General features: G+C 40.1%; 2 protein-coding genes across 2 annotated transcripts in view; one reads left to right on the forward strand and one right to left on the reverse strand.

Moving 5' to 3' along the window:
• Positions 1–14,596, forward strand: part of LOC139548080 (zinc finger protein ZFP2-like) — a 301,764-nt gene that overhangs the window by 249,450 nt on the left and 37,718 nt on the right. The window lies entirely within an intron of this gene.
• LOC139549196 (zinc finger protein 271-like) lies at positions 253–4,541 on the reverse strand (the record flags this gene model as incomplete). The annotated part of the gene is made up of 1 exon (XM_071359403.1): positions 253–4,541. A coding segment is annotated over one exon (1,746 nt), but the record flags the coding sequence as incomplete, so codon positions are not given.

The raw sequence follows: 14,596 nt of genomic DNA on the forward strand, positions 1-14,596 counted from the left end.
CCTGTTTTTTTTTTTTTTACTTGGTTTGAGATTTGGTATCCACTCGACTCGCTGCCTCTCAGATCAAAGGTGTGTCCATCTGTTCCATTCCCAAAGTGTGGTCTCCCTGAGATCCCAAGTTTGAGGGATCCCTGGTGCAACATTTACCCAGGTCGTCAGGAGTGGTCACCAAGTGAAGATTAACATCCCCATTGCCAAATGTGGTTAATTTCTTTAATATCAAATGAGACAAACTTATCACACAAGTCAGAGTTAAATCTAAATATTTATTCACTTATTAATAAGGGAGCAGGTCAATACAACACACACATATAAGGTGAATCAATTGAGTGCTCTACGATAATGATGGCTGGTCAACAAATCACCCACAGATGATTCGTTGAGAGCCACGGTACAAAAGTACAAAGGTATGTTACAGCCAAGATACACCCCTTTCAACCTACATGACCAACAACAGATGTATAGAACGGGTCACAAGTTTAAGATTTGTATGAAAGATACTGTCTGTTGAGAATTATAAGTATCTGCTGTAAAAACATTACTCTTTGTGTAGAGACCAGGGTCTGGCCCTGACGTCGTCTCTCCCTGGTACCATATAGAACAGAAACATTAACTCATGCTCTGGAATAAGGTCTCTATAGGTTTTAATCACACAAAAGACATTGTATATCTCCTGTCAGTGTTATCTCCCAGAGGCCCATCCTCAGTAGAACACACAACACAATAGTTCTAAGAACCCTCTATTCTGTTGCATAAAACAACCATTTGATCCAATCAAAGTATTATAACATAATGTTGCAGTTTTGCACTCAGTGTCCACTGAAAGTTGACTTGTAACAACAACTGGGACATAAAAGACACCCACCACCATGAGACCCACTAAATCTGCCCAAGAAGAGGGAAACAAAAGAACTGGTGTTACACATACTGACTAATGAGGTGACACCAATCAGTGCGCCCTATGTGCTAACGAGCTATACGTGCTAAAGTCCAACCTCAAAACATAAATGGAAAAACGAAAGCCTGGAACACCTTTCCCCTTAAGACAACAAATATATCCTATGTTTTTGTTGGACAAGTTTGCTCATCACCAACTGAAAACAACTTCCATTTCACATAATCAACTACAATGCTTCACCTTCTACAATATAAACATAGTGTCTACTGGCTGTCAACAATTAAAAACAAGAAAAAACACGTATTTCTAAATAATAATATACAATCGTATTATTTTTTCTTCTTTTTCATTCTATAGAATCCTAGAACTCAATAGCTTCTAGAACTCTCGTCTTCCTAAAACTCAATAGCTTCTAGAACTTTCGTCTTCCTAAAACTCACCAGCTTCTAGAACTCTCGTCCCCTTGGAACGAGCACAAACAAAACTAATCTCCAATACGAAAAAACGTGCAGTCAAAATAAATTGTGATCCATGGCAATGCAATGGCTAAACGCAAAACACAAATCTTTTTGACTGCCCATTCTTGAGACAATCAGCAACCAAGTTGTCCTTACCACGGACGTGTCTGATTTCAAGAGGAAACTCCTGCAATATCCGTAGTAACTTTCCACCTCACTGCGGAGCTTCTCTCTCTTTTCAGGGTTCACTCGATAGGCATGTTGTTGGATCGGGGCCCAGTCCCCAATGTCATGCTCTAGTACATTTGGGTTGGCACATCTGAGAATGAACCCTGCTATTCTAAAAGAAGGGCAACAATGTCAATATATTTATACCCGAAAATTGTCAGTTGATTGCATAAATAATTATGATTACTAAAAGTTACATGAATTGTAAACATTAATTACCAAAACCAAAACCAAATGTACACCCCTTTGATAATATGTATTGTCAATAATTCACTTAATGGTAAGGCATGGTATAATAAAAAATAGATATTGTTTGTTGTTGTTGATTGCATAGTCTTATTTTCAACGTCTTTTCAATTACATTGTGCTAGGTGGGATCGCCTCAATGTCAAAACACAGTTTTAACGTGTCCAAATCAATAACCAATATGCAGAAACAGTTTGGGATAAATTGAAAACCTAAACATAACATGTGCTATTTACACAAACATCTGCCACAATAATCATATTTCTTGTATTTTTTAAACAACCTCCTTATAAACTGCACAAGCACCAGAAACGTTGTTTTGACAAGTAACAATAAATCACTGATATCAATTAGGGGGGAAATCAGGTTGTACGTGATGTTGGAATGCATTTAAATGTAGGGGTCGCTAAACAAAGGAACGCAACACTTATTTGTCATAACTAATCGATATCATGCTAAAATCATTTGTGCGACAGGAGGGAGATGAGGTTGCACGTCCTGTTAAAACTAACAGCTAAAAAAACACATGGAATCTGGGAATAATGTGTACTTACTAAATCTCATAAATAGTACTCTTTCAATTCAGAGCCTGGATTTTCCCCCTGAGGCTAATATCCATATCATGTTGAAATCAATAGAACAGGGGTCAAACATTTAGGGTTCTACATTGTGACATCATTAAAATACTCCTTCTACAATGTTAAAACATTCTACATTGTGACATCATTAAAATACTCCTACTACAATGTTAAAACATTCTATATTGTGACATCATTAAAATACTCCTACTACAATGTTAAAACATTCTATATTGTGACATCATTAAAATACTCCTACTACAATGTTAAAACATTCTATATAGTGACATAATTAAAATACACCCACTACAATATTAAAACATTCTACATTGTGACATTCATTTAATTGATATCATGAAACAACTCCATGTATTTTCTGATGATTGGTCAGAGATCTTTTATCAGATTATCTCTGGTCACAGCTATAAGTTTCTCTCCTGTGTGTGTTCTCTGGTGTGATATCAGGCTGCTTCGGTGAGCAAAACTCTTCCCACATTGATCACAGCTATAAGATTTATCTCCTGTGTGTGTTCTCTGGTGCACTGTCAGAGAGTTAGATTGAACAAAACTCTTCCCACATTGATCACAGCTATAAGGTTTATCTCCTGTGTGTATTCTCTGGTGCACTGTCAGAGAGCTAGATTGAACAAAACTCTTCCCACATTGATCGCAGCTATAAGATTTCTCTCCTGTGTGTGTTCTCTGGTGCGCTGTCAGATGGCCAGATTGACCACAGCTATAAGGTTTCTCTCCTGTGTGTGTTCTCTGGTGTAAAGTCAGAGAGCCAGATGTAGTAAAACTCTTCCCACATTGACGACAGCTATAAGGTCTCTCTCCTGTGTGTGTTCTTTGGTGTAAAGTCAGAGAGCCAGATGTAGTAAAACTCTTCCCACATTGAGTACAGCTAAAAGGTTTCTCTCCTGTGTGTGTTCTCTGGTGTAAAGTCAGAGAGCCAGATGTAGTAAAACTCTTCCCACATTGACGACAGCTATAAGGTCTCTCTCCTGTGTGTGTTCTTTGGTGTAAAGTCAGAGAGCCAGATGTAGTAAAACTCTTCCCACATTGAGTACAGCTAAAAGGTTTCTCTCCTGTGTGTGTTCTCTGGTGTAAAGTCAGAGAGCCAGATGTAGTAAAACTCTTCCCACATTGACGACAGCTATAAGGTTTGTCTCCTGTGTGTGTTCTCTGGTGTAAAGTCAGAGAGCCAGATGTAGTAAAACTCTTCCCACATTGAGTACAGCTAAAAGGTTTCTCTCCTGTGTGTATTCTCTGGTGTAAAGTCAGAGAGACAGATGTAGTAAAACTCTTCCCACATTGATCACAGCTATATGGTTTCTCTCCAGTGTGTGTTCTCTGGTGCACTGTCAGATTGCAAGATTGAACAAAACTCTTCCCACATTGATCACAGCTATATGGTTTCTCTCCAGTGTGTGTTCTCTGGTGCACTGTCAGATTGCTAGATTGAACAAAACTCTTCCCACATTGATCACAGCTATATGGTTTCTCTCCAGTGTGTGTTCTCTGGTGCACTGTCAGATTGCTAGATTGAACAAAACTCTTCCCACATTGATCACAGCTATAAGATTTCTCTCCTGTGTGTGTTCTCTGGTGCACTGTCAGATCACTAGATTGACTAAAACTCTTCCCACATTGATCACAGCTATAAGATTTCTCTCCTGTGTGTGTTCTCTGGTGCACTGTCAGATCACTAGATTGACTAAAACTCTTCCCACATTGACCACAACTATATGGTTTCTCTCCAGTGTGTGTTCTCTGGTGCACTGTCAGATTGCAAGATTGAACAAAACTCTTCCCACATTGGTCACAGCTATAAGATTTTTCTCCAGTGTGTGTTCTCTGGTGCACTGTCAGATTGCTAGATTTACTAAAACTCTTCCCACATTGACCACAACTATAAGATTTCTCTCCTGTGTGGATCCTCTGATGAATTTTAATGCCTGATGAGGTGCATCTCTTCCCACAGTCAGAGCAGCAGTGAGATTTCTTCCCTGTGGATCTCTGCTGGTGTTTCTTGAGGTGTTCTGATCTGGAGAGACTCTTCTCTGCCTCTACAGCATCATGAGGTTGTTGAGGCTCCCCAGAGGATCCACGATAGTCCCGTATCTCTCCTGTGTAAACAACAAAGTCAGACAGATGGTTAAAAGCCCACAACAGTGGAAATCCACTGTAAAAGGTGATGCCAACAGCGTAGCCATGATGTTGTACAACAATTGATGTCTGGAATGAATGTTAAAATTATTAGCAAGAAGTCATATTTTGTCTTGTTTTCACATTAGTAGTAACATCTAAGATTGTAGAGTAGAAATAAGTTATTCATGTTGTTGAAACTCTAAGCAGTGTGCCAGATGACTTTTGGTCTCCAATACAGGCCCCTTTCTGTGTTTGCTAAAATTGCGGCACGAGGGCATTGCACATGCAATTTGGTTGTAGAAACTCCTCCCTGCTAATGAGGAAACCGATAGTTATGGATGTACTATATCTGATTAGAGCAAAAATGGTGAGCAAAGATTTTAGTTTTTCACAATATATTCTGAATGTGAATGGGGGAAAACTCAGGGGAGTAACCTCCATGTCCAGGTTGCTTATGAGTACATTTCACACTACTTTGGATTATAATTGTATGTTTCGTTTGAATGTCCTGTTTAATATAATGTTTGCTATAGTATTAAGAATTATGTGTAATTATTGAAGAATCACATTAATGACAGTATCCATTTGGGTGTTGTCAATAAAGTTAAGACTTTTTGTATTTCACCTTTATTTAACCAGGTAGGCCAGTTGAGAACAAGTTCTCATTTACAACTGCGACCTGGCCAAGATAAAGAAAAGCAGTAAGACAAAAAAAAAAAAACAGAGTTACACGTGGGATAAACAAACGTAGAGTCAATAACACAATAGAAAAATCTATATACAGTGTGTGCAAATGGAGTACGGAGGTAAGGCAATAAATAGGCAAGAGTAGCAAGTAGTAGTAATTACAATTCAGCAAATTAACACTGGAGTGATAGATGTGCAGATGATGATGTGCAAGTAGAAATACTGGTGTGCAAAAGAAGTAAATAAAAACATGGGGATGAGGTAGGTAGATTGGGTGGCCTATTTACAGATGGGCTGTGTACAGCTGCAGCAATCGGTAAGCTGCTCAGATAGCTGATGCTTAAAGTTAGTGAGGGAGATATAAGTCTCCAACTTCAGCGATTTTTGCAATTCCTTCCAGTCATTGGCAGCAGAGAACTGGAAGGAAAGGTGGCCAAAGGAGGTGTTGCTATGCTGACCAGCGAGCTGAGATAAGGGGGGACTTTACCTAGCAAAGACTTATAGATGACCTGGAGCCAGTGGGTTTGGCAACGAATATGTAGTGAGGGCCAGCTGACAAGAGCATACAGTTCGCAGTGGTGGGTGGTATATGGGGCATTGGTGACAAAAAGGATGGCACTGTGAAGGACTGCATCCAGTTTGCTGAGGAGAGTGTTGGAGGCAATTTTGTAAATGACATCGCCGAAGTCAAGGATCGGTAGGATAATCAGAACATCAACATCAGGGTATGGCTAAAAGCTATCAGAACTGGTCGTCTAGTGCGTTGTGAACAGAGAATAAAACGGGAAGATTGCTGGGTGTGGTAGGATAGATTCAAGGCATAATGTACAGACAGGGGTATGGTAGGGTGCGGGTACAGTGGAGGTAAACCTAGGCATTGAGTGACGATAAGAGAGGTTGCATCTCTGGAGTCACCAGTTATGCTCGGTGAGATCACCGCATGTGTGGGAGGTGGGACAAAAGAGTTCTCTGAGCTATGTTGAGTGGGACTAGGGGCTCCGCAGTACAATAAAACAATGATAACTACCCTAAACAACAGTATACAAGGCATATTGACAGAGAGAGACATAAAGCGAGGCATAAAGCAATCACAGGTGTTGATTGGGAGAGCTAGCTAAGACAAACAACGGGTAAAATGGCGATGAATGGGCAGAGAGGGTCAGTTAACTACACACAGGGCCTGAGTTCGAGGCTGGGGCCGACAGATAAACAAAATAAACAAAATGGAGAACCGTGATTAATGAACAGTCCAGCAGGCATCAACTACGTAGCCAAGTGATCATAGGGTCCAGTGAACAGCAATATATGAACCAGGGAAGCCGTTAGGTAGTCGTTACTATGCTAGCCGGGAGATGTGCCTGGCTCGAGGCTAACTGGTGCTAGCTTCGGGACAAGGGCGTCACCGACGTCTGGCAAAGGCCGGTTGGGGGCACATCTGACGGAATTGAGTCGGCAGACCAGTCGTGATGGATCGTCGGGGCTCCGTGTCGACAAAGGGTCCAGGCCAATTGGCAAAAGAGGTATTGTAGCTGGAGTAATTTTGTTTGCTAGCCGGGAGATGCACCTGACTCGAGTCTAACTGGTGCTAGCTTCAGGACAAGGGCGTTAGCCACTATAGCCAATCCGGTGCAAAGGTCCAGAGCGTACGGCAGGAATCCGGTGATGTAGTGGCTTCTAGTCGTCTTAGTGAAGAGTCTAGGAGGCATCAGCTGTGTAGCCGAGTGATCATAGGGTCCACTAAGCAGGCCGGGAGATGGGCCTGGCTCAAGGCTAGCTTCGAGGCTGGGCTACTCGGTGGCAGCTAGCTAGCTGCGATTATCCGGTGTAATGGTCCAGAGCTTACGGCAGGAATACGGTGATGTAGTGGAGAAAAACAGTCCGATATGCTCAGGGTTGATATCGCGCTGTGCAGACTGGCAGGTATTATCCAGGCTAAAAGTGGCTGATGTTTGGGCTAAAAAGGTAAAGGCCGCTAGCAGTGGCTAACAATGACTAAATAGCTAGTAGCTAATTAGCTGGTTAGCTTCTGATGGCTAGCTTCTGATGGAAGTTCTGGCTATAAGGTCTAAAAAAAAATAGCAGATCCGTATCACATTGGGTGAAGCAGGTTGCCGGAATGTATATTTAATTTAAAAATGGAAAAAGATTGAAATATATTGCAATATATACAAAAAAAGACGAAAAATACATACCATTTAAAACAAACACGTCTTAATGCTACGCCATCTTCGATTACAAAATGACTCTGTTAAAAACCATTGGATTTAGAAAACTCTGAAATTATTTAGTATTTCTGTGCCCGTGAAAACTGTTTTCCCAGCATAACATAAGGAGCCACTAAATGATACATAGTTAGAGTGCATTTCAGAATACAAAAAAACTGTCCGACAGCGAGATCCCATATTTAAGTTGAAGTTCATCATATGACAAGCGTAACGTTATGACTATAACTACTGTTCCCTGAAGGAGGGAAACTAGGTACAACATACTATTAAATCCACATGTTATGACTATAACTACTGTTCCATGAAGGAGGGAAACTAGGTACAACATACTATTAAATCCGCACCTCGCTGGAAGCTCTGCCTTCCACAGGTGATGAGAGTGAGGCTTGGATCTATTCCTTAAATTTAATACCGCTCTTCACAGACCCAGGAAAGGGCGGGAACAAACAGGTGTTGTACCTCGTTTCCCTCCTTCAAGGAAGTGTAATTATAATCAAAGTTACACTCCCTTTCAGTCAGTCAACTTCGGTACAACATACTATGGGGAAATACAATCATTCCCCAGCCGACCCAAACGGATACTAAATGAAACGGCCCCTGGCAGACCACCCAGACCTGACCCTACAAGATCCGTCAGTTTGTCAATTTATTCATTGTCTTTTGTTTGAAACACTCCTGTCGATGTTGAGTAAGGACGCACACCTGATTACGCATATAGAAGTAGGATTAGTCTACCTGCCTATAAATGTGCCCATTTGGGGATGTCTGATAGTATTTCTCATTGTCTTAACGCTGCACCACTAATGAGTTGTGGAGCTTCTCAAAGTAATTTTTTCTTCACCTCCAAACAGCAAATAAACAAAGTCTAATCAAAAGCGAATGACAATAGTTCCTCAAAGTATTTTCGTAAAATATTTCCAGCTCTCGCCCTTTCGATAACCACTCAGCATAAAAGGGAAAACTGTAATGCTCTGATCCAGTGGAAATGTCATAAAATACCTGATTACTTCTTATCCCTTACACAAAAAGCCTACAGCTGTGTCTGTCCAGAACTCACTGGAGCAGGAAACTGAGGGCCTAGAATATTTTATACAATGTTGCAAGCATGCTATCAGAGTTTCTCTGTCCCAGTTGATAGTTGATACAATGTTTCAAGCTTGTTGTAGACAGGCCATGTGCAGCCAGTGTGATTTCTAGGATATTTATTTTTATCAGGATATTTTCTACCTGCAGAATGCCATGTTTTTATTTGTTGGCTTTATGGAGGCTATTTTTTTTTACATAGTTGGCAATGGCAATAAAAGTTACTCTTAGATTTGTACAATTTTCATTTAGATTTAGAATGTAGATTAATCACAGACAATGATTTTGAAATACTATTATAATTTAAATTAAACGAATGAAACGTTCCACGAAAATGTGCATTTGAAAATCATTACTGGCACACAGATTGGTAAAAATGGTCAGATAAATTGGCACTGGAAAAGGTTGCAGACTGCCGGTGTACTGAAAATATCAGGAGCAGAACGGCAGAATTTACTAAGTCCAGCAGCAGAGGGGGGCTCCCTCTGGTCGGGTTATGTTGACGACCGGCTCCCTCTGGTCAGGTTATGTTGACGAGCTTGGTTGACCAAGATGTATTTTAGTTGGGGACAGCACTAGAACATGATTTTGGGGCCACTGCATCTCAGTGCTTGAGGCGCCACTACAGAAACCCTGGATCAAATCCGGGCTGTATCACAACCGGCCGTGATTGGGAGTCCCATAGGGCGGCGCACAATTAGCCCAGCGTCTTCCGGGGTAGGCAGTCATTGTAAATAAGAATTTGTTCAACTTCTCACGAGTCACCCCCCCCCCCCCTCCCACTGATTAGCATAGCTAGCATAGCGTCACAAGTAACTTGTAGCATCTAAATATCATTAAATCACAAGTCCAAGACACCAGATGAAAGATACAGGTCTTGTGAATAAAGCCACCATTTCAGATTTTTAAAATGTTTTACAGGGAAGACACAATATGTAAATCTATTAGCTAACCACGTTAGCAAAGGAGACGATTTTTTCACTCCCAACAGTTTTTCCCTGCGTCAGTAGCTATCACTAATTCGACTAAATAAAAATATATATGGCCACTAACCAAGAAACAACTTCATAAGATGACAGTCTGATAACATATTTATGGTATAGCATATATATTTTTTTTTTATGTGCATTTTTCAGGTATAAATCACAGTTCTACATTGCAGCTGCAATCTGAAAAGGTGCCGACCAAGCCAGAACAATTACAGAGACCAACGTCATATAACTAATTACTCATTTTAAAACATTTCAGAAAAATACACAGCGTACAGATATTGAAAGCCCAACATCTGGTGAATCCAAACAATATTTCAGATTTATTAAATGTTTTATAACGAAAACAAAATGTAGCGCTAAATTAGCATAGCTACGCCAGGCAGATTCGGCTGGGCGCCCACGGCAAGTTCACATGCAAAACAGATATGATATAACATCGTAAATTGGGTCTTACTATGGCTGATCTTTCATCAGAATGTTGATCAAAGTGTCCTTTGTCAAGATGAGTTGTTGGTTCCGTTCAGAAATGTTCCTTTCCCACTCCATTTAGCACAGGTACCGGTCGAGTGGCACGGATTTCTCAAACGTAAATACAATCCGACAACGGAACATCGCAAAACTCCCGGAAAAATTCAAATAATCTGATTAAACTATATTGAAAAAACATACATTACGATGATATGGTCACATGTATCAAACAAAATTCGACACGGAGATAGTTTTCATACATAACGCCAGCAAAACAGTACACAATCGCAGCTCAAATTCGAGCGATTCAGTAAACCGGAAGTTGTCGGTCACGCCAAAGAAATGGGTCCTATTTCACGTCAGTCCCAGATAAACAAAGAATTTCTCCTCTGACGTCCTCTAGACAACCAGAGGAAGGCGAATGCAGTGTGTTTCTGGTCATAGGGGGAACGACCATATATAGGCAGAGCTTTGAAGCCAGCATAAACATCTTGATTTTATGTTCTTGGTCATGGAAAGTGCTGTGAAATGACTTCTGTATCACTCAGAGACAAAATTGAAACGGTTTTAGAAACTGGAGATTGTTTTCTTTCCAACGGTATTATTTATATGCATATAGTAAGAGCAATAATTGAATAAGAGGCAGTTTAATCTGTAGAGCAAATATGCTAATGCGAAAATAGCACCCCCTGTATTCTCAAGAAGTTAACTGACTTGCCTAGTTAAATAAAGGTTACATTTAAATAAATAAAAAATAGTGTTTCATGACAAACCATTTTTTACAAATCCGCCAAGGCACCAACTTTGAGAAGGGTTTAAAGCAAATGTTTCAAACCAATTCATGAATATAATTGCATCTAGGTATGTCTTGCCATTAATGTAAGGGCGTGAAAAAAATTTGGCTGAATATTATACAATGACTTATCAACAGCTCTAATAATTTGACCCCCACAGGAAATCTTCACTGGCAATTCTAGAATATACTATATATCCTAGAAACCTGGTTAAACTATCATTATGACATCATGGATGAATTCTGGAATATACTATATATCCTAGAAACCTGGTTAAACTATCATTATGACATCATGGATGAATTCTAGAATATACTATATATCCTAGAAACCTGGTTAAATTATCATTATGACATCATGCATTGCCAGTCCTTGTATTCATAGTGTAGTGAATTCGGGGGGTCGCCCTGAGCTGAACTCAAACCTGAGTCCAGGGACTGTCAAGCCAACACCTTATAACTGTTACATCAAGATGTCTGAACTTCTTGACGAGGTTGCTAGGTGTTGGGTTACGGTTGCTACAATAGCTTTCTCTATGAATTTGAGAGTGGTTACACTCCTCCTTCCCCCATCCCTCAGCTGTTTACCAAACCAAGTCTTGGGGCAGCCATTTTGTTGCTGTTAAAAAAAAACACACAACCCAGCAATCTGCAGTTCAAACAATAACAAATCTGTAATTTCATCACTGTTTTGGTAATAAGATGATTATGGGGTTGGATAAATGTAACTACAGACAGACATACCTATGGATGCCAGGACTGACCATCCATGATATCAACATTATAGTTTTAACCATGTTGAGGCTACACAGTGTTGGTTTACATTGTTTCTAAACATTGGAGTAAAAAAAGCTTATTTGGTGTTCTGATGGGGTACAACAGTTGAACTAAGCTCATGAGGCATGTGTTATATTCTTCAAGAATCAATGGCTATAAATAAATAATTTAAAAGTCAGAATATGGATGTAGCAACTGCAGGTTTCCGCTTTAACACCAAACATCAGTTCAACAACTGCAGAGTTTGTGCCTCTGTTTGTACGACAGTACTTACTAGTGTTAATCAGGGAACGGTTTCTCAAAACCATCTTATGGCTAAATTCACCGTTAGAACCATTGGATGCCTTAAGATGCGTTTGGGAAACCGGGCCCAGATATCCAGTTTCCTCCTCCTCCTTTTTCGATGTAACAGTCATCTCTTCCTCCTCCTCTTCCACTCCATAAACTGCATCCTCCTCTCCTTTAACTGTAACATCCTCCTCCTCTTTCACTCTGAACGCGTCTTCCTCTTCTTTCACTGTAACGTCTTTCTTTTCTTCTTTCATTGTAACAGGCTCACTCTCTACTTCTTGTTTTACTGTGATATCATCCTCCTCTCCTTTAGCACGGGAGTAGCTTAGTGACCGCATGGTCGGGGATGTTAGCTAGCTAGGCTAATGCTAACTTAACCAGCCCACTAGCTGACTAATAACAACACCGTAAATATGAAATTAAATCGGATAACTAACTAGACGATAGAAGTGGGTTTAAAACACAGTGGCTAATATACACTAAAGCGTCTAAAGAGCTTTATTGGTTCGTCTATTTTGGCTAGCAAGCTACCGAGGTGGCTGACTGTCCGTTGCTGCTGTTGAAAGAAACGTTCCGTCCACTAGATTATACGTCACACCAACAGCATTGCCTTAAAGTCGCAGACCGCCATCGGTTGACTGGTGGGTAACGCAGTTGAGTAAAATTAATATTTTATCTTCAGACAACAAGTTAAAGTGTAGGAAGCATTAGTTTTACTCACCAGTGTAACAATACCGTGTGGTTAAAAACGTAGTAAGCTAGTTGTAGTCACGATATGGTTACCAATAAGTACAAACAGTTATGTTTTTGCGTTATTACATATTTTTTTTTACTTATTTTGGGAAATCTTCTAAACTACCCACAATGCACTATTTTCCAATGTCATATGGATGATCTACTCTGTGCTACTGAGTTTGTATGCCAGTGTAACGGTGTAATGAAGCTACATGTTTTAAATATATTTAATCTTTATTTAACTAGGCAAGTCAGTTAAGAACAAATTCTTATTTACATTGAAGGCCTACCCCGGCCAAACCCTAACCCAGACGATGCTGGGCCAAATGTGCGCTGCCCTATGGGACTCCCAATCACAGCCTGTTATGATACAGCCTGGATTTGAACCAGGGTCTGTAGTGACGCCTCTAGTACTGAGATGCCATACCTTAGACCGCTGCGCTGCTCGTGTGTTTACATTACACTCGGTGTAATACACTCAGTGATAAAGGTATTGGATTCTGGGTAATCCACAGCAGATTTTTTGAGAATTTGAAAATTGAGTGGTCCTGGGATAGAAATGTATAAAGTTGACATTACATCATAAAATCCACGTTTTAAATCATACATTAGCAATTTATGTTTTAGTAACTACTGTTGTTGGTTTGGTGTCAAGTAAGCCTCTCTTTATATGTTATTTGCCAAATCTCAGTTTTCCATGTGGGTTTTATGCTAAAGTTCCCTCTTTCAAGTTGGTATCTAACTGGAAAATGCATCTTCTTTAGGAGTGCTATTTTTACCCTGTCGACTACTGATCATTCATCCACACTGTGTGTCTCATCAATGCAGGTCATTTATGACAAATGTATAAAGTATATGTTTTATAAACTCATGAACACCAGACAGTTTATCAGCCCGGTTTTGTTAGTTTAGGTGTATTATACTTCTTCGCCACCAGAGGGGGACATTGAGTAATTCTTCAGGTTAATTTGATATATTTTGATACTAAAATGGATGACAGTTTATTCTGATGTAGTGAACATGAGACACATGGAAACAATGTATTCATTTTATTATAGTAAATTAGGAATTAGTAGGAATTGTTAAATCCACTATACGATCACAATGACTTTGATAGACATTTCAATAGTTTTTTTGTTCGAATATTATAGGGCAGATTAATGGAGAATTGCTGTGGGAGTGCTATTTATATCCCGTCACTACTGATCATTCATCCATACTGTGTGTGTCCCATCATTGCAGCTTTGGAAATAAATGAACTATCCATCCATTGCTCCTTCCTGTGTTGACTCACTGACTTGAGAGACCAGGAAGGTCACACTAGCTCGATAGGTTGATATCTAGCTCAAGCTTCACCTCATGCTTTTCATGAACTGTGTGGTTGTGTTATCTAGTGGGAACCCGTTAGCACGGTGGGCTCTGGTGCCTTCTTGCCGTGGGCTCAAAATGACAGAGGAAATCAACCTGCTTGCTCCTTTTTGTTTTGTCAACTTTTCGATATGGATGTTATGTTTGATACCGGAGGTATCATTGAATTGAATTGAATCATTGCATTGAAAGCAGTAAACTTTTTTTGTGTTGATGCCTGTATCACTTTATCAGCAGCACGTGATCAATGACGTCTGAAGCTTCGTTTCATCGAACAACCACCTGATTGGTTTGGTATTTTGCTTGTTCGCCACTGCAGGCGACGGACTGATCTACAAATCACCTTACATCATGAATAACTACTCATTATTATTTATATATCAGTCAGCCAGTCACCATTTACCCACAATGCAGCATGGATTTCATGCTCTCAAACACGGCCAGTGGTTTAGTAGAAGAAGAAGTAAATGACATTAAGGCTATGCTGCTACGTGCTAAGGTGTGGGACGTCATCTATAATAATGACATAAAGGCTATGCTGCTACGGTGTGGGATGTCATCTATAATAATGACATAAAGGCTATGCTGCTACGGTGTGGGATGTCATCTATAATAATG

Source organism: Salvelinus alpinus, chromosome 2, assembly GCF_045679555.1.
Source record: "Salvelinus alpinus chromosome 2, SLU_Salpinus.1, whole genome shotgun sequence".
NCBI classification, from domain to species: Eukaryota; Metazoa; Chordata; class Actinopteri; order Salmoniformes; family Salmonidae; genus Salvelinus; species Salvelinus alpinus.